This window comes from Hyperolius riggenbachi, chromosome 3 (assembly GCF_040937935.1).
Source record: "Hyperolius riggenbachi isolate aHypRig1 chromosome 3, aHypRig1.pri, whole genome shotgun sequence".
NCBI lineage: Eukaryota > Metazoa > Chordata > Amphibia > Anura > Hyperoliidae > Hyperolius > Hyperolius riggenbachi.
In genome coordinates this window covers 375,990,791-376,018,409 of record NC_090648.1, presented here as the reverse complement: position 1 = coordinate 376,018,409, position 27,619 = coordinate 375,990,791, and the positions used below count along the sequence as shown (strand labels likewise).

The 27,619-nt window shown below is 44.5% G+C and overlaps 1 protein-coding gene across 10 annotated transcripts in view; it reads right to left on the bottom strand.

Annotated features, from left to right (window-relative positions):
* Positions 1 to 27,619, bottom strand: part of CACNA2D4 (calcium voltage-gated channel auxiliary subunit alpha2delta 4) — a 394,977-nt gene that overhangs the window by 209,404 nt on the left and 157,954 nt on the right. For 6 of the 10 annotated variants that reach the window (XM_068277214.1, XM_068277216.1, XM_068277215.1 and 3 more), the window contains 2 exons: positions 25,092 to 25,166; positions 14,459 to 14,539 (listed from right to left, as the gene is read on the bottom strand). In XM_068277214.1, coding sequence (XP_068133315.1) covers positions 14,459 to 14,539; positions 25,092 to 25,166 — 156 coding nt within the window. The remainder of the gene's footprint in view (positions 1 to 14,458; positions 14,540 to 25,091; positions 25,167 to 27,619) is intronic. The other 4 variants (XM_068277219.1, XM_068277220.1, XM_068277221.1 and 1 more) reach the window with 1 other exon arrangement.

The window sequence follows — 27,619 nt, the reverse complement described above, 5'->3', positions numbered from 1 at the left end:
GTGTTCAGTATGTGTGGTGTGGGCAGTTTGTGAGGTGTGTGGTGTATGTGGTATTTGCGGTGTGCGGTATTTGCAGTGTGTATGGTGTAAGCAGTTTGTGCGCTGTGGTGTACAGTATGTGTGTGTGGTGTATGTGATGTGTGTGGTATTTGCAGTGTTTATGGTGTAAGCAGTTTGTGCGCTGTGGTGTGCGGTATGTGTTTGGTTTGTGCAGTGTGTGTGGTATTTGCAGTGTGTATGGTGTAAGCAGTTTGTGCGCTGTGGTGTGCAGTATGTGTTTGTGCAGTGCGTGTGGTGTATGTGAAGTGTGTGGTATTTGCAGTGTGTATGGTGTAAGCAGTTTGTGCACTGTGGTGTGCAGTATGTGTTTGTGCAATGTGCAGTGCGTGTGGTGTATGTGATGTGTGTGGTATTTGCAGTGTGTATGGTGTAAGCAGTTTGTGCGCTGTGGTGTGCAGTATGTGTTTGTGCAGTGTGTGGTGGTGTATGTGATGTGTGTGGTATTTGCAGTGTGTATGGTGTAAGCAGTTTGTGCACTGTGGTGTGCGGTATGTGTTTGTGCAGTGCGTGTGGTGTATGTGATGTGTGTGGTATTTGCAGTGTGTATGGTGTAAGCAGTTTGTGCACTATGGTGTGCAGTATGTTTGTGCAGTGTGTGGTGGTGTATGTGATGTGTGTGGTATTTGCAGTGTGTATGGTGTAAGCAGTCTGTGTGCTGTGGTGTGCGGTATGTGTTTGGTTTGTGCAGTGTGTGTGGTGTATGTGATGTGTGTGGTATTTGCAGTGTGTATGGTATAAGCAGTTTGTGTGCTGTGGTGCGCGGTATGTGTTTGGTGTGTGTGTGTGTGTTTGGTGTGTGTGTGTGTTTGGTGTGTGTTTGGTGTGTGTGTGTGTGTGTGTGTGTGTGTGTGTGTGTGTGTGTGTGTGTGTGTGTGTGTGTGTGTGTGTGTGTGTTCTGCATTGCTGCCTGTGTAAACAAACATGTTTTTGGAATCCTCTGACTAGCACTGATCTGCTCTTCAGCCGTAGCTCGTCCTCAGCATATTTGGTTTTTGTTATATTTTTGGCCTTGCTACAGCGCTTGTGTAGCAGATTTGACATTTGCTCTTTTAGCCGCTGATGTGATGTAACTGATCATATTTTAATATTTACTGCAGGAAGGCATTATTGAGATCTAGTCAGTGTGGGAGGGAATGCTCCTGCTACTGCTCAGAATGCTCCTGCCAAATATTTATTGTGGGCATTATTTTTTGTAGAAAAGGGGGCTTCATCTAACATTTTGCTGGGTGGGCCCACCTCCACCACTTCTAAGTTTGTGTATATTTGGCTCCACCCATGACCACGCCCATGTTCTGTTGCATGGACACGCCCATTTTTCGGCTTTGTCCCCCCCACTTTTGCCTCCCCCTGGAAAAATTTCTGCGGACGCCCATGGACACCAGGGCACACTGACCTCTCCCCTCATCCTCCTAATACACACACACCAGGGCACACTGACCTCTCCCCTCATCCTCCTAATACACAGACACCAGGGCACACTGACCTCCCCCTCATCCTCCTAATACACAGACACCAGGGCACACTGACCTCACCCCTCATCCTCCTAATACACAGACACCAGGGCACACTGACCTCTCCCCTCATCCTCCTAATACACAGACACCAGGGCACACTGACCTCACCCCTCATCCTCCTAATACACAGACACCAGGGCACACTGACCTCCCCCCTCCTCCTCCTAATACACACACACCACGGCACACTGACCTCCCCCCTCATCCTCCTAATACACAGACACCAGGGCACACTGACATCTCCCCTCATCCTCCTAAAACACAGACGCCAGGGCACATTGACATCTCCCCTCATCCTCCTAATACACACACACCAGGGTACACTGACCTCTCCCCTCATCCTCCTAATACACAGACATCAAGGGCACACTGACATCTCCCCTCATCCTCCTAATACACAGACACCAGGGCACACGGACCTCTCCCCTCATCCTCCTAATACACACACACCAGGGCACACTGACCACTCCCCTCATCCTCCTAATACACATACGCCAGGGCACACTGACCTCTCCCCTCATCCTCCTAATACACAGACACCAGGGCACACTGACCTCTCCCCTCCACTTCCTAATACACAGACACCAGGGCACACTGACCTCTCCCCTCATCCTCCTAATACACACACACCAAGGGCACACTGACCTCCCCCCTCATCCTCCTGATACACAGACACCAGGGCACACTGACATCTCCCCTCATCCTCCTAATACACACACACCAGGGCACACTGACCTCTCCCCTCATCCTCCTAATACACAGACACCAAGGGCACACTGACATCTCCCCTCATCCTCCTAATACACACACACCAGGGCACACTGACCTCTCCCCTCATCCTCCTAATACACAGACACTAGGGCACACTGACCTCTCCCCTCATCCTCCTAATACACAGACACCAGGGCACACGGACCTCTCCCCTCATCCTCCTAATACACACACACCAGGGCACACTGACCACTCCCCTCATCCTCCTAATACACAGACACCAAGGGCACACTGACCTCTCCCCTCATCCTCCTAATACACATACGCCAGGGCACACTGACCTCTCCCCTCATCCTCCTAATACACAGACACCAGGGCACACTGACCTCTCCCCTCATCCTCCTAATACACACACACCAAGGGCACACTGACCTCCCCCCTCATCCTCCTAATACACAGACACCAGGGAACACTGACCTCTCCCCTCATCCTCCTAATACACAGACACCAGGACACACTGACCTCTCCCCTCCTCCTCCTAATACACAGACACCAGGGCACACTGACCTCTCCCCTCATCCTCCTAATACACAGACACCAGGGAACACTGACCTCTCCCCTCATCCTCCTAATACAACAGACACCAGGACACACTGACCTCTCCCCTCATCCTCCTAATGCACAGAATGGCCGGCTCTAGGGCGGGGCCAGAGCAGGCAGGGCCCCCTCAAACAAATGTCTTGTCACCTCAAATAGGGTTGCCGCCAGAGCGCTGTGTGCAGGAGGGGTGGCAGCGCAGAGAAGAGGGATGGTGGGAACAGCGGCAGGGAAGGGGGGATGTCTCCCCCCCCTGCCCTCACCTGGGCCTCTTCCTTCCTCACTCCCCCCTCCAGAACTAAGTTCCAAACACCGGAGGAAGTTCTGTGTGCCACTGCTCTGGTCTAGACCAGACCAGACTAGCGGCAATGCAGAGCTTCTTCTCGCGCCGAAACGAGTAGGAGGTAAGTCCCCACCCGCAGCCAGCCGCTGACACAATGCTTAGTTCTGGAGGGGGAAGCGAGAAAGGGGGAGCCTCAGGTGAGGGGAGCGGGGGGAGGACCCCTTCCCCACCGATGTGCCCACCGCTTCCTCTTCTCTGCGCTGTCACCCCTCCTAGGAACACCTAAAGTTCTGGCTACCTATTCTGTGGACATCTATAGACCTGGCTAAATATACTGGGGACATCGGTTGTCTGTCATTACGTGCATTTATTGGTAAAATGCTGTCTGTCATTATGTGCATTTACTGGTAAAACGCTGTCTCTCATTAAGTGCATTTACTGGTGAAACGCTGTCTGTCATTACATGCATTTACTGGTGGAACACTGTCTGTCATTATGTGCATTTACTGGTGAAATGCTGTCTCTCATTATGTGCATGTACTAGGGAAACGCTATCTGTCATTATGTACATTTACTTCATTTTTTTAAGCAACTACATTAGCTGGTATAACTACATTACAGTTAGCCCCACCCACATGATGTCATGACCATTTTTCCGCCTACCATGTCTACAAAAAATGTGTTCAAACATGATGCCCCCCTCACATTTCTGACTGCCCCTATATGTGCCTGTCTAGAACCAGCCCTGATACACAGACACCAGGGCACACTAACCTCACCTCTCCTAATACACACCTTTGGCTCATGATACACAGTGACAATGTTACAGAGACCTCCTCTCTCCTTTTTCAAATAGCCAGACACCTAAATGCATCACACTGCTAATTTATACGGTTACGATTGATTGCACCACACAGTGAATGAACCATGGTTTATTATAACCCATCATACACTGCAGAATATTATAAGACATTTCACAACAAATGTAGGAGAATCAGCCACACGTGAAATGGATTGTGTGTTTTGGTTTGGTGCACATTTCAGACTTCTGTCGGAATGCAATACATCCAAAGGGAGATAAATAAATACTGCACATTCTTACAGGTTCCAGTACAAGTAAAAAAAAAACCATCAAACAGCCATCAGCTTCACAAAAACGTAAATAATAATTCTTATAATTTCAGCTGGGATGCTGAGTTATTCTCTAACCATCTTCGTCATACAGTACCTGTACAAAGTATTCAGCAGCAGGGTGGTACTCCCCTACCGGGAGTACCATTATCAGAGTGATTCACGTTTCCCTGCTGTACTCCCACTCACCCGCACACCGTCGGGACCTTTCTGACTCTTGTCAACCCACAGGACCTTTTCAGACTTTTCAAGCTACAATTTTCTTTGCATATCTGTGTGATATGAGCAGGCAGGCAATGCTGAATATAGCATTTAACATGTAAAAGACCTTTTATTTTCCTACTGTACTCAATTATTATATTGAATCACCAATTTCCCAGGGTGTAGCTGAGCAGACTACGGGACTACAGGACGACAGAGGACTGAAGCAGGCTAGAGATTAGGTGAAACTGGCCCGTGGGGTCCCGAACAAAGTGCATACTGTTAAATTCTGGTATCTAACTAATGACATGCTAAGTGTGAATGGTTTCGATCAATCAGCCATTGAGGTTTCGCTCCAAATACACAAAATACAGACATAAGGACATTTTACAGTCCAGAAGGTCAGAAGTACAGCTTTGTATTATTATTTAGTATTTACTGTATATAGTGTGCCGCAAACATCTTCTGCAGTGCTGTACTGAGTATAGTGTAGCAGTGGATGCTTAGAGAACAGGTGGAACAGGTATATGAGACCTGTGTGGTTGCCGGTGCCCAGTCTCAGCCGGATTGTTCCTACGGTTTATCACCTGAGGAAGGAAGTAAATCCATAACATGTAGTGTGTAGTTGTTCGTTGAATACAGCAAATTGTTTGCAGCCAGTTGTGTGCTGTCTCTTCCTCTGTACAGAATATAGTGTATACAGAGACCTGTCATTAACTGTACTATGGGGGGCTCACAATCTAATACCTACCAAAGTTATATGTCTTTGTATGTATCCCGTAGTGTATGTATCATAGTCTAGGGCCAATTTTAGGGGGAAGCCAATTAACTTATCTGTAGGATTCTGGGATGTGGGAGGAAACCGGAGTGCTCGGAGGAAACCCAGACAAACACGGGGAAAACATAAAATCTCTGTGCAGATAGTGCCCTGGCTGGGATTTAAAGTGGTGACCCAGTGCTGCAAGAAGAGAGAGCACCAACCACTACACCACCGTGCTGCCGTGCACCGAGTTTGTTAATGATGAACACTATTTAAAATACATATAGAGCTCATCATTATCAGCATACCACTAATAAAGAGTTAAAGTGAACCTAAAGTGAACCAAAAAAAAATGAGATTAACTCACCTGGGGCTTCCCTTAGCCCCCTGCAGATGATCGGTGCATTCACAGCCCCGCTCAGATGCTTCTGGACCCGCCGGCGACGACTTCCGGTTTCGCCGTCACCGGCCGACAGGCATGGGAATGCGAGTGATTGTTCGCGTTCCCAGCCTGTATATCGCCCCCCTATGCTGCTATTGCGGCCAGGAGGTCGCAATAGCAGCATAGGGGGCGATATACAGGCTGGGAACGCGAACAATCACTCGCGTTCCCATGCCTGTCGGCCGGTGACGACCAAACCGGAAGTGTTCGCCGGCGGGTGCAGAAGCATCTGAGCGGGGCTGCGAGGGCACCGATCATCTGCAGGGGGCTGAGGGAAGCCCCAGGTGAGTTAATCTCATTTTTTTTGGTTCACTTTAGGTTCACTTTAAGTGGTTAAAGAAGAAGCCCTAGTGAGTCACTCTGGTCCATGGGCCCTGAGGAGTAATTAAAGGCGAATCTAAACCGTATGCAGGAGAAAGAAATTTCACTTACCTGGGGCTTCTGCCAGGCCCCTGCAGCTGATATGTGCCCGGGCCGGTCCTCTATGATCCTCCGGCCCCCGCTGCGGCTCAGTTTCACGTCTGCTGACTGATCAGTTAACGGGCCACTGCGCCTGCGCGGCCCTGGCCGCATGTGTCCTTGTTCATGCTCCCGTCGGCTAGAGCATACTATGCAGTCGCAGTACGAGGTATACTCTTCACTGCGCCTGTGCAGGACACTTTCGGGAGCGCAAATGCATTTTTTTCATAGATACAATTACATTTGGGAATAGTTTGAATTCTTTAGTGAGTTTGGGGAGTTTATTGTAAATACACATTTTAATGGGCACCTTTAGGTACCTTCCGGCACTCATCCCAGAACTGATTTTGCAATGTTTGCTGGGAAGTTACTGAGATAAATGCACTGACCCTTCAGGCCTGAGGCCCATAAGTGCTGCTTTTCCAATTTCATTAACTACTTGCAATTTTCAAAATTGCTAAGTACCACCATTTTAAACACGATTCTGAGAGAAATCAAGATTTGCCTTTGCATCTCTTGAATGCGATTGCTCCAGGATTTGGCATTTCCACTGCTGCCAATTTGCAGCATTCTCCCGCATGTGATTCGGACAAGGAAATGAAAATTAGGCTGCTATCACTAGGATGAATTACTAGGCTGCTGTCTGAATTGTATGCGGGCAAAAAACAGGCGCATGCTGCAGATTTCCGCATCACGCATGCCAGTCACTATAGCCGTGCATTGCACAGATAGAGATTTGGATGGTTCTTGCATACAGCTGTGCCTGCATCACCTCTTGCAAGACGCATGCAAGCACTGTGTGGAAACGTGCCCTTACCTTAGTTATACATCTACATTATAACCATTTTGTAACTGAATGAAATTAGATATTTTGTTTCAACTAGTCTGCAATTTGTATAACTTTGTTTAGAAAACTTGCTGGTAACTATAGCAACAGTATAAATTACTGAGACAAATTAGAGAAATCCTGGAACATTTTACATTAAGCCATATAAGTCCACAAAGCAGATAGCAAAATGTATTGCATCCCTTCACACTGCAGTTTACTGAAGACACATTCATTACGCAAGAAGGAGGGATTATACATATCCATAGAAATGCTGGCTCTACATGCATGTTGTGTGGTGCAGTCAGTCAAATTTGGGGATACCAGAAAAACTACACAATTATACTTGGGATCCCAAGTATCGGTGCCCCCCATACTGACACTAGGGGCACCGATCAATGACTCATGGACACTTGGGTACCAGAACAATGGTACACAGACACTATGGGTCCAAGAACAATGGCACACTGACACTGGGGGTCCCAGAACAATGGCACACTGACAATTCTTAGAACAATGGCGCACTGACATGGGGGAGGGGGGTCCCAGAACAATGGCACATTGAAACTGGGGTCCCAGAACAATGGCACACTGACAATTCCTAGAACAATGGCGCACTGACATGGGGGAGGGGGGGGGTCCCAGAACAATGGCACACTGACACGGGGAGGAGGGGTCCTAGAACAATGGCACACTGACACTGGGGTCCCAGAACAATGGCACACTGACACTTCCTAGAACAGTGGCGCACTGACATGGGGGAGGGGGGATCCCAGAACAATGGCAAACTGACACTGGGGTCCCAGAACAATGGCGCACTGACATGGGGGAGGGGGGCCCCAAAACAATGTAGCACTGACACGGGTGGGGGGGAGGGGGTCCTAGAACAATGGCACACTGATACTGGGGTCCCAGAACAATGGCACACTGACAATTCCCAGAACAATGGCGCACTGACATGGGGGAGGGGGGGTCCCATAACAATGGCGCACTGACACGGGGAGAGGGGGGGGTCCTAGAACAATGGCACACTGACACTGGGGTCTCAGAACAATGGCACACTGACACGGGAGGGGGGGGGGGCAAGAACAATGGCACACTGACACTTCCTAGAACAATGGCGCACTGACATGGGGGAGGGGGGGGGGATCCCAGAACAATGGCACACTGACACTGGGGTCCCAGAACAATGGCGCACTGACATGGGGGGGGGGGGGTCCTAGAGCAATGGCACACTGGGGTCCTAGAACAATGGCGCACTGACATGGGGGAGGGGGGATCCCAGAACAATGGCGCATTGAAATGAGGGAGGGGGGATCCCAGAACAATGGCGCATTGACACGTCCTAGAACATTGACACACTGACATGGGGAGGGGGTTTCCCAGAACAATGGCGCACTGACACGGGTGGGGTCCTAGAACAATGGCACACTGCCACGGGGGAGGCTGGATCCCAGAACAATGGCACACTGACTCTGGGGTCCCAGAACAATGACGCACTGACGGGGGTGGGTCCTAGAACAATTGCACACTGACACGGGGGAGGCTGGATCCCAGAACAATGGCACACTGACACTGGGGTCCCAGAACAATGACGCATTGACACGGGGAGGGGGGGGCCCAGAACAATGGCGCACTGACACTAGGGTTTCAGAACAATAGCCCAGACATTGGGGGGGGGGGGGGGGGGGCAGAATAATGGCACAACGACATTTGAGAATCTCAGAACAATGACAAATGACGCGCTGATGGTACAAAGTAATGCCATGCTTATACGTTCGATCCTGGAACAGTGACATCTTAATTATTTGAGCTGTGTCACTGTACTGCAATTTTGATTTTCAATTTCATAATTATAGGAACGCTGTGGATGTTGCTGTATTGAAGCCTTTCTCTCCATACGCAGGCTGGTGGTGACATGACACAAAGCTCAGTAGGGGGCCAGGCACACACCAGGATGTATATCTGATCGGAAGTGACAGAGGGGGGAAGAGAGGGGGGAGGCACAGCCTGCAGCCAGCGCTCAGCCATCACATCCTCTCTCTGTGCCAGGCTGAAGAATTCCACACCGTCAGATGGCAGAACTCTAACCCCCTGCATCTAGCAAAAAGCTCAGAGGGACCCTGCCTGGCAGCCAGCCTGGTACTCTGCACTACTGGAGACTGCTGTACATAGTGGAGCATATATGCAATATAGTTATTTACAGTCAAAATAGGCATAGAATACACTATACTAACAATATACTAACCAACTAACAAACCATAGAAATATGAAATAAAACTTTCCAATATTTTCCACAAAAATCTAAGTTTTTTTTTTTGTAGACTTTATTATATCTATTAATAACATTTTACGTGATTAAGTCTGGAGATTGATTGATATTTTTTAAGGGTTGCCATGTACCTGCAGGAAAAGCAAGTACTGTAACAAGCACTAGATTTTCAGTTCCTGCAATGTTTGTGCTGTAGTATACAGGATGTCCCAGTACCAGTAACATTGTTGTATGCTGTGTGAGCATGGCATGATTAATGGCTGTTAGTGAATTAGCCCGCTTACCTGTTTAATTCACAATTTACATTTCCACATCTGACTTAACTTGTAATTTGTCTCGGCTTAAAGAAAACCTGAACTGAGAATTAAAACTCAAAATAAGCATACACAAGTCATACTTACCTTTTAATGTAGTCTACTCGTCAGTGTCTTTCTCCTGTCCTGCGTCCTGTTTGTTCACTGTGATCAAGGTAATTTTCCGTCCTCCATTTTGAAAATGGCCATTACCCATAACAGCTTTCTGGTCAGCACACAGTTGAACTGTAACATCGCCCACTTGAGCCATAGGGAAACATGGACATTACCGGGCACATCAGTTTTCCTCTCAGCTATAACTGACAGCAACTGATATTTTACTGACAGCAACTGATATATTTCAGATCTGACAAAATATTGTCAGCACTGGAAGGGATTATTGTCAGAAGAAAATGGTGAGCTTCTGAGAGGAACTGATGGCAAGGTAACTATGTAATGTTCATTTGAAGTTACCTCATGTGTTTATTTTAAATATTTTTACTCAGTACAGGTTCTCTTTAAAGAGGCACTGTAGTGACATATAGTAGAATGCAGTAAATTATTCAAAATACCCACTTTTATAGTAAGTTTCCTGATTTCAGCATCAGAATAGTATATTGGTATGTAGCCTTGCCCTTCCTGTGATGTTTAATATCCAGAACCCCCCCCCCCCCCCCCCCAACATTCTAGGCAATTAGGTATATTTTCGACTGGCTTTAGAACTCTTGGAAACAAACATTAAGCAGAGATCACCTGACAGGACTAAAGATGTTGCCACCTGTGATACATTTCAGAATGTAAATCAGGGTGAGGAAAGATTTTACAATGAGCAAACTCTGGCTAAATAATGTATAAATGTATCTAGTAAAAAAATCAGCATTTTTATTCATTATGTTATTTTGCCTAGTTACTCTTTAAGCTATGTACACAGTTTCAATTTCTGTAGCCCAATTCAATATCTGCTACAACGGTTTGAGGCCACAAAGCACATGACTGAGTGGGATGGGTAGGGAGGGAGAACAAAAGTGTTGGTCTGCACTTGTATGAGACTTCTCGCCAACGCATGGGAAGGAGAGGGACTGCTTGTCTCAGCTGAGAGCATTAACACTGGTAAATCACATGAAAAATCTAACGCCCAACAATTGGTCGAGTTGATCCGCCTGGCAGATTGCAGGCCAGGTGGCGGCTGATGCACACATGCTGGATTATCGACAGAGTGGCTCGTTATCGGCCACCCCAGCTGACTTACAGTAAATCTAGCATGTGTATGGGCCTTAAGTCTCCCTGCACACTGCAAATCCGGTTTGCGATTCCGATTTGCAATTACAATTTTCCCTGAATACAATCAACAGAAAAGCGGAGGAAAAAAACGCAGCATGCAGTAACGATTAAAAATCGGATGTAAAAAACGATTAAAAATCAGAATCACATGCAGTGTGTAGGGAGCCTTAAAGGGAACCTAAATTGAGAAGGATATGTTTTTTTCCTATTAAAATAATACCAGTTGCCTGGCTCTCCTGCCGATCCTGTGTCTCTAATGCTTTCAGCCACAGCCCCTGAACAAGCATGCAGATCAAATGCTCTGACTAAAGCCAGCCTGGATTAGCTGCATGCTTGTTTCAGGTGTGTGATTCAGCCACCACTGCAACCAAAGAGATCAGCAGGGCTGCCAGGCAACTGGTATTGTTTAAAAAGAAACATCCATATCCCTCTCAGTTTAGGTTCCCTTTAAGGCCGGTTTCACACTGCAAACTGGCAGCAGCGATGTGGTGCGTTGCACCCGCCGCACCTCATCGCCAGCAACAGGCCTTGAGGGAACACTGTGTTAGTACACGGTGTTCCCTGTCTGGCCACCAGCCAAGCAGGAAGTAACGCTGCTTCGGGGTATGCGGAAGTGCTCAGAAGCATATTGTAAAAATACACTTCCGCGCATGCGCACCACGATGTTGACTTTTTCAAAATCTGTGTCGTCATAGACTAACATGACTTCCGGGCCGCCGCAGATCACGCACTGCAACATAGTTCTGTGCTAGCGATAGATTAGGGACTCCCGGCGCAGCGTACCGCAACATGGGAAGTATGAACATTAGCCCGTCATTCTGATGCACTGCAGCACCCCGGTGTGAAAGGGTCCTTAGGGTCAGTGTACACAAACCATGTTGTGAATTGTGTGAAAGCTTTGTGTTTTATTACAGTTGTGGTGCTGCATTTGCAATTTTTAAGCAAAAAGCAGAATCAAGCATGCTACATTAAGGAGGTTAAAGCAACACAACCACAAACTGCTGCTCAAATGCTGCTGAGCCCTCTTCACTACACAAACGTGAACTCTCTTCTTCAGAGAACTGTAGAAGATAGTCCCAATCAAGAATGGACCAAGTCAAACTGACTCAATAGACCAGCCTTTCTCAACCTTTTTACCCTGGAGGAACCCTGCAAATAACTTTTTGATCTCGAGGAATCCCTGCATACAATGTTTTGAGCTCGAGGAACCCCTGCAGTTATTTTGCAGGAGGCATGGTCTTTAAAAGTATGTGTAGCGGTTTATTTCACTACCCCTATTACACTGTCACTCATTATACGGTCTCCTGAGCCCCCAATTTAGTGCTTCTTGTTACAGTACCAGTCTACCACCTATTATAGTGTGCTCTATTATACTTCTCCCACGATGGGGGAAAATGCCAAGGAACCCCTGCAGAGTGCTCAAGGAATCCTGGGGTTCCTGGTTGAGAAAGCCTGCAGTAGACATTAAGATTCAGAAGAATGAGGTTGATTTGACCAGGCAATTGATTTGTGAGTCTCTAATAGGCTGGTAATAATCATGAACCACGCTAAAAAGCATAAGCCTCAATATGCCGCACCACACAGGATGATTAGCAAAAAACAAAACAAATGTATTCAAATGCACAACAATTAAAACCATCTAAAAACATCCATTGTAACAAGGGGTTTGGAATAGGTATATAATTAATTACTATCATGTTTAGTAGAAAAGTATACCACTTCTGCACCTGAGAACCAAACAACAAGTGCTGGTACAAACAAATGACATGCTGTCTTATAAATTGTCATCATATAATCAATCACATATATTTCATAAGTTAATTGCATAGTGCATATGACCCTATATAGGTACCTAGGGAGGTCATACTGGATCTCCACTGATCATTTTTGTTTGACTTTGTTGTCAGCGCATTGTGTAAAGAACGAGTTAATTCATTCAGATCCAGGATGTCTTATTTTTTTGTGTACACACACACACACGAACACACACACACACACACACACACACACACACACATCCACACACACACGAACACGCACGCACGCGCACACACACGATCACACACATTTTTGATGATTGATTGTGGATGGTGCTTGCCCACCCCTTTCTTTTGCAGAACTGGTAATAATCATTAGATCATGCTTCACTTCTTCACTTCCTGTTTGAGTTTAAACAGGAAGCAGGAATAGCTGTAGAAAAAAAATGCTGATCTCTAGGCCTGCTGTTCAGAATCAGAGAATATTGCTGACCTATATTGGGGAAATCCATTCTGAATACACGTCCTAACAGAAAATACCCATACAAGACACACTCAATCCTAAGAGAGTGACACATTATGGATGAGTTACATTGTTCTAGGATGGGCAGAAGCCTGGCAGTAGGCGGGAATTAAACCATCTCTTCCTATTCTAAATCTACATACATCTATTAGGGAAGAGCAATGTATGTATGACCAGGCCATGTCCTAGATAAAAGATGACCACCAATCCTGCAGTTGTAATATAGAGTCTGATTCTCATAATATTTTCCATAACAGATATTTATTTTTATAACACAGAGAGCCAATGAAGCCCTCCTGGTGGGCAACATACTGCTACGCAAAGCTGACTCCCACTTTAATGATCCTCGTAGGACTACTTTTCAGGCATGTGAGTCTAGTGGCAAATAATAAAGTCTTTATTTAGCTTCCTCAAACAACACATATACCATTGATTAGGACCAATAGCCATTGTTCCTAGTTCCCTGTCAAACTGTACATGTTCAGCACCATGGAAAGCTTCCAAAGCCAGCCTCAGTGCACAGCAAGCAGTGCTTACTGATAATGTTTTAAAGTGTACCCACAGCGATTTGTGACATGATGAGATAAACGTGTATGTACAGTACAAAACAGGCTGTTTTATTTTGCTTCCTGAAAGAGTTAATTTCTAGGTATGGAATTGACAGCTTCTGTCTAGTCAGTAGTTTGTCAGGAATATAGTAAACACCACTGATAAATTACAGCCATAAAAGTGTTTCTGGCAGAATACATCTTCTGAGGGAAGAGAGATAACTATTCACATTATTTACGAACTATTTACATTATTTTCACCTAAGAACAGTGATTTCTCTGTGATACGTACAAGGAAGGTGGGGCTATGCTCATCCTGTTTAGGGACCATGATTTTAAATGGAAAAGTTCTGTGAAGCGAGCACGGTTCCAGGCGTACCAGCACAATTGCATTTGCTGTGGGAATTGGGGAAAAAAAGTGCAGCTGGATCTCAAGAAAATTACACAGCAATTGCAGAGCTATGTACATTTCTTGCGATCCAGGAATTTTGTTTACCTGCACATTTATTTTTCCTATACTTCTAAACGTTCAACACAAGCAAAAACACACAAAAATGCAGCAGGACCGAAGTTGCAATTTCATTTAATTAATGGAAACGTTTGCCTGTGATTTCCATTAGTTTAGCATATTCTAGCCGTTTGTGATCTGCATGTGATCAGAAACAGATCATAATACACTAATAGTGGAAGATAGCTACCCACTAGTGATATCAGTGCATGGTACCACCTACCAGATCACTGCAATGTTGCATAATCAACCCCAAACTTCTTAAATTATGCCAAATTGTAAATTGTCCTACCTGCTGCGATGGCAGTCTTGTTATGGACAGTGACAGACACGGAGGTGCTGACAGTCACCACTTGTGGCTTGAAACCTGCATCTGTAGAAACAAAGAGCCATCAGCGACAGTATTGACAAGGCTGCACTTGGTTGTGGTGGGGAGAGGAGAAGGCCGAATAATGTAATGATGGGGCTAAAACTTTATTTTTGAAATAAACATCTTAGTTTATTATCATTTGATAGTACAAGACACAAAACAAGAGTATAGTTGGTGAGAACAGGAAAAAAGACTTTTCCTCTATCAAGGAAATGTTACATTGGGGAAAAAGTGTGACAAAGGGGATGAAAAGGACAAGGATGTCCCTAACCAAAGTTCAGAAGGATGCTTGAGTGATGAAAAAGCCCAAGAAGATCCAGTGTGTTCAGTGAAATGTCCGTGTCTACACCTTGCAGTCCGACAACACCAGACAAAGGAAGGGACAGCACCTGCTCAGATCTGCTATGCTCAGTGTTCCTACCTACAAGATCTTCTTAAACTGCCCATCACTGGGCCTGTTAAAAATGGTGACAAAAAGACTGGAAGCCCAGTAGGGACCAGAATTCCCAATCACAGTAAGAGAGAAATACTTTTTTCCTTTTTTAGATTATTTATAGGGTAACTCGACATTCAGGAAAGAGGAAAGACCTCCCCTCACTTCCTATCAAAGGAACACCAGGAAAGCAGAGGAAACTCCCCAAAGGACAACATTGTATACCCACTTTGTCACCAGAAGAGATTTATTCCCAGCTCCTGTTCTGATGGCAACTATAAAATTTCAGCTCACTTTCATGCCAGAACCAACTGTCTCAGGGATGGAAATTAAGTGCAATTCTCCCAGCAGGGACAAAGACATATAAGATACTTACAGAAGTTATATTCTACATCTGCCCCACTTAACACAAAGTTCTTGCTAAAGGTGCACTTTAACATGCTCTCCAAGAGTTGAACTATTGCCATATAGCCACTTTTATGCATCACCGACATTCACTGTTGAAGGCTGTGTTCAACCCAAAGCGTTCAGTCTGTGCTCTGCTCTCTTACAGTCTATACAGCTGTTAGACAATGCAAAGCCAAGTCCCAGCCCTACCCTCAGAACATGCAATTAAATGTATCAGTTAAGATGCTTCAGCTCATGCTACCAAATTTTTAAAATATATATATATTTTTTTATTAATACTGAAGCCTTGTTTTATGTAAAAACTGTAACATCTGGGAACTTTGATTACCAACCTATCAATTGGTATACAGATCTGGGCCTTTATTGAGGGCCAATAAAGTCAGCAGCAAAAAGAGGGCCAATTGTGGGCCAATAGCGTAAGAAATTAAAACAAGTCGAATGGACCTCTTTAATACACTTATCAGCAGACAGAAAATCTTCAATGTGGAAAACAAGCAAGCAAGCACGTTAGACTTGGTAACATTGGGGCCTCCTGGCATCTTACTTGCATCCTGTAGAATACCAGTAATCCACCGATTATTTTCAAGAATCCCCCCACCGTGAACGCTCACCTGCTGCAGAGCCCCTGCTGAGCATGTGTAAGCGCAATGTATGTGCCCCTCCCCACTACTTCACTGAGACCAGTGGGTGGCGCAGCTTGTGCTTTGTATGGCATGTACCCTGTGAGCATAGCTGCGTCCACACTGTGCATTACAACTGCTGATTAGATATATAGGTAGAGAGTCTGCTGGACTTAAATTTTGCTTTACAAAAAATCCATCCATACAAAAATGTAACCAGTTGCATACATGATGGCAGCATATACTAATTCCACTTATTAGTATAGCATGAGAAGGTGCAGAGTCAAAATGTGTTTCATGCCTTCAAATGCACTTTCTCCCCTACTTATGCTGTATTACCAAGGGGACCGAGTATATACTATAATGTATGGCATAGTTTCCATTATTGCATAGATATTATGCATTTTTTAATATAAAGGACTGTTTCATACTGTAGACGATATTTGTTGTTTGTAATCTTTTTCTGATTGCATGCAGATTGCAAAATGCAAAGACATCAGTTAAAAAAATAACCATTGAGGCTGCTTTCACAGTGGGACGTTACAGGCGCACGTTAGTGCAGCCTGTAACGCACCCCACCGCACAGCAATGAAACATCAGTGGGCTGCTCACAGTGCCCACGTTGCGTTACACAGTAACGCTGCACGTTCGTTTGAAGTGCAGCATACTGTGCATTCTAGCGGCTTAAGCCGCGTTAAGACTGTTTGGACATGCTCAGTATGGGTGTTTTGGGGTTTTTTTGTGGGCGGAGAGGAGGCGGGGAGAGGCCGCTACGTAGTCAGGCACATGGCTACTTTATATTCACTGCACTTGCAGTGTTTACTTCCAGGAGCGGCCTCTGATTGGCTGGTGGGACCACGTGATGCGGAGAGCTCCGCTCACGTGGTCTCCGCTGTGCATCCGACAGAGCAGGCGCACCAAGAGCTGCTTTTAACGCGGCTCTTGGTAGCGTCCTGCTCCATCACCACCAGGCGTTGCGTTAGGGGCACGTTATGCGTCCTATAACTTCCCCTAAACGCAACGTCCTGGTGAGAAAGCAGCCTTAAGGAATCTTTTTATACAAGTGTGATTTTGTCTAATTGTAAATATCCTGAACGCTGCCTTTATTTCTGCGATTATCCTCGTATTCCTAGCATCTAGTTAAACTTGAAAATGCAATTGCAGAAAAGTTGCACTGTGTTTTCTATTTGCAGTATAAAACAGCCCTTAAAGGATACCCGAGGTGACATGTGACATGATGAGATAGACGTGTATGTACAGTCCTTTTTTTTCTTTCTCTGCCTGAAAGAGTTAAACATCAGGTATGTAAGTGGCAGTTCCTGTCAGGACTGGGTCAGACTACAGTGTGACCCTCACTGATAAGAAATTACAATTATAAGGCTCCCTGCACACTGCATGTGATTCCGAGTTTTGATCAGTTTTTACATCCGATTCCCATTTTTAATCGTTACTGCATGCTGCGTTTTTTTCCTCCGATTTCTGTTGATTGCATTAAGAGACTATCGGAATTGCAAATCGGAATCGCAAAACGGATTTTCAGTGTGCAGGGAGCCTTAAAAACTTTCCAGCAGAAAATGGCTTCTGAGAGCAGGAAAGGGATAACAAGCGTCAATAGATCATAGATTTTAGCTCTGGCATACTTCAATGAATGTGTCATTGAGCAAAAACAATAAAACAGTAAAAACTTAAAAAGTAGATTTAAATATAAAACTGTGGAATATCTTAAGAAGTCAATTTTTAGGAGAAGGAGGATAGATACAATTGTTTATTTCATGCGTTTATTTTCACCTCGGGGGCCCTTTAAGGTTTTACTCGTGGAAAGAGCGCTCAGCTTCTGCCTCACGTATGGATTGTTATCTTGCTTCATTTATGGGCTCGGAGGCATCCCAAGATTGCAGTTTTGCACGTGAAGATCATTGCATATGTGATGCACTCTTAAGTGCTTGCTTTTGGATAACTGTTGAAGAGACTGCATTGCTAAATGGGTCAAGCACGGCTGGAGTGATGATATCAGGATGTTCAAAACTATTTTAGGGTATGTGTAAGCTCCATTTTTAAAGTTTTAAAATGAACCTGTTCAAAGGAAGGCTAGGAGTGAGTAAGGGGGAATTTCTAGAAGCCTGAAGTTCATTTCTAAGTTGTTTTTTAAATAAATAAAGCATGGGAAAGTGTTATAATAATGATAATAATGTTAAAACTGAATGTCAAAATGTAACTTTAAAGTTTGCCAGGGAAACAGGAATTTAAAGCAATTAAAATAAAATCAGAGGAGTGCTGGCTATAAATCTTTATACCAACAACGTCGCCACCCTCAGGCCTATATTGCCAGGTGTCCTGTCTATGAAAGAGGGAAGATCCTGCAATAATTCGTTCAGGATTTTATCCTCCTTCAATATTGGCCAGTGTTTAGTGATCATCTTTTTTACTGCATTGCTTTGTGAGCAAAATCTCAGATTTAATTTTAGAGAATGATCCACCAGATCTCTCCCCGGTCTTTTGGTCAGTAAATCCTGACGTTGCATAAATTCTACATCCTGTTTGGCTTTTTTAATGATTTCATCCTCATAACCCTTTTCTGTAAATTTTTGGTTAGAACATCTACCTCTTTCATGTATTCCGAATTTTCTGTGCAGTTCCTCTTTAAACTAATAAATTGTCCTTTTGGGACATTATTCAGGGAAGATGGCAGATGGCAGCTGGTGGCCAAAATATGACCATTAACGTCCGTGGGCTTCGTGTAGGTGCGTGTCTCTTCCATATACAGGAGACCTGGCAATATAGGCCTGAGGGTGGCGACGGCAGCTGGTGGCCCACCCATGTTGAAGAGATCTGGGGAGGGTGGGTTTGCTAGATGTGGGAGATGTGCAGGATGTAGGAGCACGCGGGGTTATAAAAGGATTACAACAGTTGAGGGTGCTCAAGTGAAGCACACGATTGACCGTCTGATACCAAGGGGGTTATATATTGTTTGGTATGCCCGTGTGGCAAGAGATATATTGGCAGGACTAAAAAGGAGCTTTTTAGGGGAACATTTTAATAATATTAAGAACGGGTAGGAGGAGCACCTACTGTCTAAACATTTTCAGATAATGCATGGTTGCCAGGTAAGAGATATCTTTTTTGGAATAGAAATAGTTCAGGGACCCGAGGGGGGAATTGCAAAAATGTGCAGAAGGGAGAGTAAATGGATATTCGATCTGGACACATTAGCTACCAAGGGTCTTAATGGAGGAGATGGAACTTTTTGGCTTTTTTAAATAAACAGAAGCATACACATGTATGGAGGTGGTATGACAGCGGGAACATGCTGGTGACTTGGGGAATAGTTGACCTGTAGAGCTGCTGGTGATCAAATAGTTGTTGCTTTTTTTTTTGAGGATTTTTACTGAGATTTTTTGAGAAAAAAAAAAAAAAAGGAAGAAAGATTTTTTTTTGGGGGGGGGGGGGGGGGGGGGGAATTTGGTACAATATGACTATAAGATGGATGGACAGAAAATTAATGGAGCAGAAGTTTTGAAAGTTTTTCATATTTAGACCAACTAATGTAATATTGATATTTTAAACAGGAAATGGAGGGAGGAGACTATACACTATAAAGGAAGGACGGCTACCGAATTGTACTGTTCCAATTATCCTGATGAAGACATCCGTGTATGTTGAAACATGTTGATAGACAGATCTGAATTGGGCCGCCCCATAGATCGTTTGGAATACTACATAAATCCTAAATTCCGGGTGCGAACCAGCGGAGTGTATCGGAGTGTCTACACCCAGAGTGCGCTGGAACGCAGGGAAGAGGAAACGGCAGAGACGCACGGAAGTGACGTCACCCAGCAAGGAAGTAAGTCGAGATAGTCGGGAGACACAGCCGTGGATGCCGGCGAGCGGCGTGTGGAAGAGACCGGATTACGCCTGCAAGTGTATTGCCCTCACGGAGGACTCAGACGGTGGGGACTTGAAGGTGGTGGAATAGTGAGTAAAATCGGAAACCGCGCATATCAAGCTGTGGCAGGCTGTGTTCCTATTCCTATATGCATCAGTGTGAGACTGTATATTACACAGTGTGTCCCCTCTGGATGTGACTATTTATTATGATTTTTAACAGGAATACTCACATATATCTGCATGGAACAGTAGTATTATAGATGCAAGTAATCATATATTCACTCTTATTACTTTTTATCTTTTTCCCCCATTATTTTTAGTGGGTCACCAGCAGCCTCTCAGTGAGTGTGTATGAAAGTATGCATGTGTGAATGAGCAGTGTATAAATACTTTATATATCAGAATATGTTTTACAATAAACTGAAGTGGTATAAAGATTTATATCCAGGGCTCCTCTGATTTCATTTTAATGGTTCTGGAGGTAGTGAGAGATAGAGGTACTCCCACAGATTGAGGTAGCAGCAGGAAGATATTTCATCCTTCTCTCCCTCCATTTGAGAGGATTATATTTGCAATCTTGTGTATATTGGTTTGTGCCGTTAGCGCCCCTTGAATACTTATAATCCACCTGAGGAATTTAAAGCAAACCTGCGAGGAAGAAAACATTTTACAAGTAGATTCTTAGTAAAGTAGTCTAGAAGTCTCTAGATGGGTTGGGAGGATGTTATAGGAATTTGGGCAAAGAGCCTGAAGACTAGCACTGTGTTTGGGTGTTTGGGTTAAAAAAAATTTTAACAATATTTTTTTTAACAATAGGTTAAACTAAAGGCCCTGTGTTTTCATTCAGTTAATTTTAAAATCAGAGAGGTATGAAAATATAAAAAAAGACATTTCCCATCACTCAATTCTGCCCATGGAAGGCAAAGTTTAGGGCAGCCACTAAGCACTTTGTGTTATTACTGTACTTGGTCTAATTCAGAATACTTATGCAAAGAGAGCAGCAGGGCCATGTGCTGCATTAGGCAATTATTTGTAAAATTAGGTTTAAAGTGAGATTATTGAAAAGGATAAGCTGTTAACGTGTAAGCACTAAATCAAACCTTTAATTAAGGGATACTTCAGATAACTGTGACATCATCTGCCACAGCCGAGTTGCCACAGTGCATTTCTGCTTTTCCATAGCTTATTGCTGGTGCCTGTTTTTTTGTTTTGGTTGCATGGGAGCTCCCATCTTGCTGGTGATATCAACACAACGCAGTCCAAGGAGAATCTACAGCATTGTGGCTGCTGTCTCTCCTCAGCCGTCCGCTAAAATCCCTAGTAGTCATAAACAATCAGAACTGATTTTTTATCATTTCTTAGTTTCTACGAGGGAAGCACTCATCAGCTTGTCTAGGTATCTAGGAAGGATTTAAGGTAATGAGGACACAATCTTAAATAGCTACTCACTTTTGCACGGCACCTGGACTAATGTTAGTCAAGACTTCTCAATATTCAATCTGTCATCTTATTTCAAACTTTTTTTTTTTTTAAACTGGTGTAACTTTTACTTTATAGGAAGTATTAAGTGGGGGGGGGGGGGGGGTCTTGAGTTTTACTTACCTGGGGCTTTTTCCAGCCCATATAGTCTTTGAGATCCCTTGCTGTTCTCCTGGTCCGCTGTGGTGTGTCACTGTCACCGCAAGTACTGTCCCGGCCACGTGTGTCTCCTTAATCGCTCTCCCATGGCGGCAAGCTCAGTTCTTAAAGCCTACAACACTGGAGCGTGATTAAGGAGCAGGCAGCCAGAGCTGCACATGTGCAGTAGCCTGCAACTGAGACAGCAGTGGACTTTAGTTGGGGGCGCAAGCACACAATGGGGGGGCATTGAGAGACCAGGGGAGAGGGGCTGCCGGAAGCCCCTGGTAAGCAAATCTCAACTTCCTTAGCTCACTTAAGATTTCTTTAAATTGTGTCATTCAATGTAGTGTCCCTTTAAATTAAATGTCACCTGAAGTTTACAAATGCATTTGCTTGGTTGTCTGGCTCATCTGTTGGCTTCAGTAATACGAGTCTCACCTGAAACACGCATGCAGTCAGCGGAGTTGGAACACCTGATCTGGGTTGTAGTCTGTTTCTGGTAGGGAGGGGGAGGTTTAGACTGACGGGAGAGGGGTTTGAGCAGGTAAGATGGTCACTGAGAAGGAGGTGAGCATCTAGGAATTCATATTTTCTTTTTCTACTATGCAAAATTTGCAATGTGTTTTACAAAACATTTGAATGCATAATTATTTTATAGTAAGGTTCTATTAAATATATAAATGTGCCTGAATTTTGGTATTTATAATGCAGCAGCCAGAAAAGATAAACAGATGAAGCCTCCTCCGATGCTGACAATAGTCAGGTTTTAATTGGTGACTGGTAAATCGAGTCATCTAAAACAGAACGTTTTAGGCAAGATAAAAAACAAAACGTTGGAGCAACGATTCCCCCGCTGTGCAATGGTGAAACGCAGATTCCTGTCTGCAGATGTCGCCTTCAAAGGATGCCATAATTACCGCATGCAAAGATTTATCTCCAGAAAGCAGCTTGACGGCAATCAGAAGGCAAAACATAGAAAACATGACGCGGCAAGCTGGCTTCTAGCAGTGGGGGGAAACCAGGACTGTGAGTGAAGCAGCAAGGGGCCAAGCAAAGCTACATAGACATCCCGTGATTGTCACCCAGTTTGATCATTTAGCTATGGATTAGGCAATAGCTGTATACTTCCATAGTGCAATGATGACAATGCACAGTGCCAAGGTTTTTTATGTTTACATAATGGTCTTTAAAGGAGGACAGTGTAAGATTTAATATACATATGTACACATACATATAAAAGGAACAGTTGTCCCAGAATAAAATATATTGTAAATGTTTTTTTTCCTATGTAGCTGTCACTTAGAGTAGATAGTGTTAATCTGACAACAAATTTTATACTAGTTAGTACATCTTTTAATTGGGGATTCTCAGTGTCTTCCTTTTTTTTTCAACAGCAGTCCCTGGCACAGACCTATCCAAAGATGCAGACTAGCGTGCCTGCTCCGGTACACACTATTCTGGCAGGTGAACTGCCCACTGCCGTCCAGGGTGTACTTTGGAAAATAAAAAGAAACCCTGAGATTCCCATATGAGGAGATCGACAAGCCCAAAATCTGTCAGTAAGAGTTTTAGAGCTGTCTTAATAATACCTACTGTAAGCAACAGCTAAATGAGAAAAATAATTTACAGTGCATTTACTCAGGGATATTTGTGCCTCTTATACATATAATGCACATGTATTTAGAATTACATTTTTTTGCAGTTGTGGGTAGTCCTTTAATAGACATTATTCCTCACTTTAAAGGGATTCTGTAGTGGATCCAAGTGTATGAATCCAATGCCAAATTTGGAAAGTGTGTTTACAATAATTACTGTTGCCATTTCTTACCCTGTAAAAGTTTTCTTCTTCCTAATCCACCCAGCTGCATGATCTACTAAAAAAGGTGCCCCTGCATGAGACTGCAATCACACCACTTTCATTTACTACCCTTTCAGTATCCCCCAGTGTAGTCTAATCTTGGCAAGCCCTTACCCTTGGACTCCGCCCCCTCCCCTAGCTGGCTTGACCTATCCTGGGACTCCAGGGCTGGATGGAGGCTATTTAGGGCAGAAGAGTTCTAAGCATGAGAGTTCTGGAGACTGGGTGAAAGAGAGGTGCATCTCCTCTCCTGGGCAGGTTGACTACCAAGGCTGAAACTCATGGAAAAGTCTCGGTCATTATATAAGCTTGTCCTACCAGAGAAACCTCTACTGCCATCATGTGGTTGGGAACCAATGGCATATCATGGCTTATCTCTGGCAGACAGTCTTCTGACCACACAGCTTTCTCACTACTTGGGAACCCTTTATAAGAAGAAAGTCATATGGATATAGCTACCTTTCTTTCTATGCAGGTGATAGTTCCATATACAAGAGAAGCGTGCATTCTGAGCACGTTGGAATCAAGTAATGGATAGATAGGTAACAGTAAGCCTGTTTAGAGATGAGGCTAACTGGCAGGTATTGCTAATACACTTCCCAGGAAACTGAGGCCCATCAATACTGGTCATGAGGATTGCCAAGGAGACTGAGGACTGCCACTGGGAATACAAGCAGATACCAGATCTCGTAAGCTTGATAAAGGGTCACATTTGGCCTTTGCATTTGTTGCAATGGTCTCTGTTTAGGGATAAAAAGAAGCTTGGAACTATATATTACATGAAGTCCTCAGTTGACGCTAACCCTGGTCCTATGTTCAAGTTAATTAGAAAATCATCACACATGCAGAGATTTAAGTAGTAATCAAAATCTTTAAACAATAAATAACTTTCAGAGGTAAATCTTGAGTTGCTTGGCTCTGAATTACTTCATTCAGAAGCTGTGCAAGCATAAAATCAGGGTCAAGCAAAAAAGGGGAGAGGATGCTTGTACACTAATTTGAGGATCAAAATGTCAGTATGTAATAAAGGCAATTTCTGATGATAATAATAGGCTATTTCATTTCAGTCAGTAGCTTCATTAAAAACAATATTGTTCTGTTTCTGGAAGCTCAGAGTAAAGGCATAACTGAGTCTTTTTGCTGACAAACCATTTAACAATGGTCTGAACCTTACAGTAAAACTCCTTAATAGATCTGTGAATGCTTTACCCAGTGGGAGATGGATAACAGAAACAGAAGTAGCCAGAGGCTACACGATCGACTATTGCTGGGCCTGTTTTATCATTACGGGTGACACAGATAGAGGATGGCAGAGCTATACTGCCTCCAGCAACCTCCAGTTTAGGATGTGGCTTTGAATCATCAAACAATCGATGACAATTAAGGTCAGAGAGAGCAGAATGGAGCAAAGAGCACGTTTACTCCCTCTCACCGGGCAACATGCATGACTACATGAGATGAACTAGACAGCAGCCATGATGATGACATCACAACACAGCCATGATGTGGTTTCATAGGCAGACGTATCTTGATGTCATGGCATTGGGGGCAGAACTGGCACAGATAACCCCCGTGCTGGTGGAATGCATGAGTGGTGAATGGCATAATGTCACAGGGGAGGGTCTGTGGTGAGAATGGCAGCACTAGAATCTAGATGGTGGGAGATGGCACTGTGGGCTTGTTTTGGTTTAATGGAACAGCACTTTTGCAAAGCAAGTCCTGTTCAGGTACCCTCAGGGCTCAGCTCCTCCCAACTACGTGGCTGGATGGCGGGCTCACCCACATCTTTGTCGCTGGGATTATGATCTGCAAAAGGGAAGTGAAGGTTGACAGAGAAGAGAAGGCAGACTAACCAAGCTGAAGCTGACACACTTAGCAGAATAGAGTCATTGCAACAGGAGAGAACAGCACAATATGATCCATATCACCAACACAGACAATAACCAACGTTTTACATAATATATTTCTAAAAACATTTGCTTAATACAGCTGTTCCATTTAGATTCAAATTTCAAGGGAAAAAAATGCACTTTTACAAGTAACTATGGTAACAGAACTGGTGATGAGCAAAAAATGTCTCCTTCCCTAATTACCCCTACCCAGATCTCGACTCCAAGCAGCTGATCTACATAACCAGCAGATGTGACTTTGTTCAGGGATATGCTAGCCCTAACTACCCTCGCACAAGTGAAACCAGTATAGAACCCAAGGTGAAAGACATATGGAGGCTGCCATATTTATTTCCTTACAGGTTTGGAGCATACTAGGTAGTGCAGAAAACCATGCGTTTTCTGTACTGTGCGTTTTTTATTTTTAGGTGCGCTTTTGTATGTGTTTGCGTTTTTCATCCGTTTATGGTGTGTTTGCGTTTTATCGATGGAGTAGAATACAGTGTCAAAAAAGAAAAAGGCATGTATAAACGCAGTCCTCTGCTTCTCCATTGAGATACACTATGGGCCTGATTCACAAAGCGGTGCTAACAGTTAGCACGCTGGTGAAAAGCCCTTTATCACGCCTAAACTCAGTTTAGGCATGATAAGTTTAGGTGTGATAAGTTTAGGTGTGATAAGTTTAGGCATGATAAGTTTAGGTGTGATAAGTTTAGGCATGATAAGTTTAAGCGCCAACTGGGTTAGCACCGCAGTGCACAGCTGATCAAAAGTTTTACGCTAGCAAAGTCTGGTGCACTTCGTATAAAGTTTAATGGTGCTGCTTTGCGTGCGGGACTTGGCAAGCGATCTAAACTTATCTAAACTTAGCATGCCTAAACTTATCACACCTAAACTTATCACGCCTAAACTTATCACACCTAAACTGGCTTTTCACCAGCGTGGTGCAATGGTTATCATGCCTAAAGTCTCTAACTGGGTTAGCACCGCTTTGTGAATCGAGCCCTATGTGCGCTTTGGATGTGTTTTTGAAAATTATCCAGCAAGTTGTGCGTTTTTAAAAAATGCACATTGTAAAACCCACATATATACATTTCCTACAGTTGTCATGGCAGCACACGAATGGGTAACCCCGCCCCCCAGCTTACAGGTCCTATAGCTATAAAGTGAAGACATTCCTCTCCCTCTGTGCTTTTTTTATTTCTGTCCGCCGCTACAGGTCTGTCCCATCTTTTGGGAGGTAATTTTTATTTGTTTTTGCCCTTACCTCGCTGTGTTTTCACAGTGGTCCAGAGCAGGTTCACACTCTCCTGCTCTGAAGCCCCGACATAATGCCCAATGTGGAGCGCGGTTTGGGGACCCCTATGCTGGAGGTGTACTGGGCATAAGCGGTATTAACATACCCGGCCGGGCGGCAGCACGATCTGTCGGGCAGCAGCCGCATCTAACGTTCCTCCTTCCTGGATCGTCAGTAGAGAACGGGACTCCGAGTAGCTTGCACTTCCGGGTGCATAGTTCAGGCTCCCTTGCGTTCCACCAGCCGGAAATCCGCATACCAGGCGGAAGGAGCGGCCTATTTAACCTCAGAGTGCGGGGAAGTGTTTGCTGGATGCGCACTGGTCCCTGCAGCACAGAATTGAGGTCGGCAGACAGCGTGGACGCTATACTACGGAGTCAAGGTAGGCTAAGAGGTTTACTTTTCTGGTTTTTGAAGGCTGCTAGCAGGCTTGCAGCAGTGTGTATTTGTAGCTTTGTTTAGGGCTGTAGATGTATGGTCCTCAGGTGCAGTAACTAATGCAGAGTGCGGTTGTGTCTGATGTTTTGCAGGCAGAACGCAGCCAGCAGTGCAGGTGTAAACTTGGTGGAGATCTGATATAGGATTGTGGTAGGTGTACACTCTGGTTTTGTTGGTAGGATTGCAGGTATTGTGTTGTACTTCTGTGTACTATTTATTGTGCTCCTTTCTTTGCAGCCATTGTTGTAAAGTTATGGAGACGGATGCACAGGAAGGTAGCCAGCACACTTCGGAGGGGTAAGGGCGTGATTATGTCACACACATTTAAAAAAAAAAAAAGAAAGAAAAAGAGTGTGCATTTAAAGGAGTGGTGTAAATATGCTTGTTGAAGCAGATTCCCCTTTTCTCTTTTGTCTTCACAGCCCTCATACTTCCAGAGATTCTAGAGACTCTAAAGACAAAACGAGAAAGGATGATACACACAGGGGTGGAAAAGCCTCTAGTAAAACTAAACACTCAAATCCCCCTGACAGGAAGAAATGCTGGGCCTGTGGAGATCATTCATTACCAGACAAGCTTGTTTGTGCCAACTGTTTATACTCCCTCCCTATATATGAGGAAGAAGAGCTGCCGGA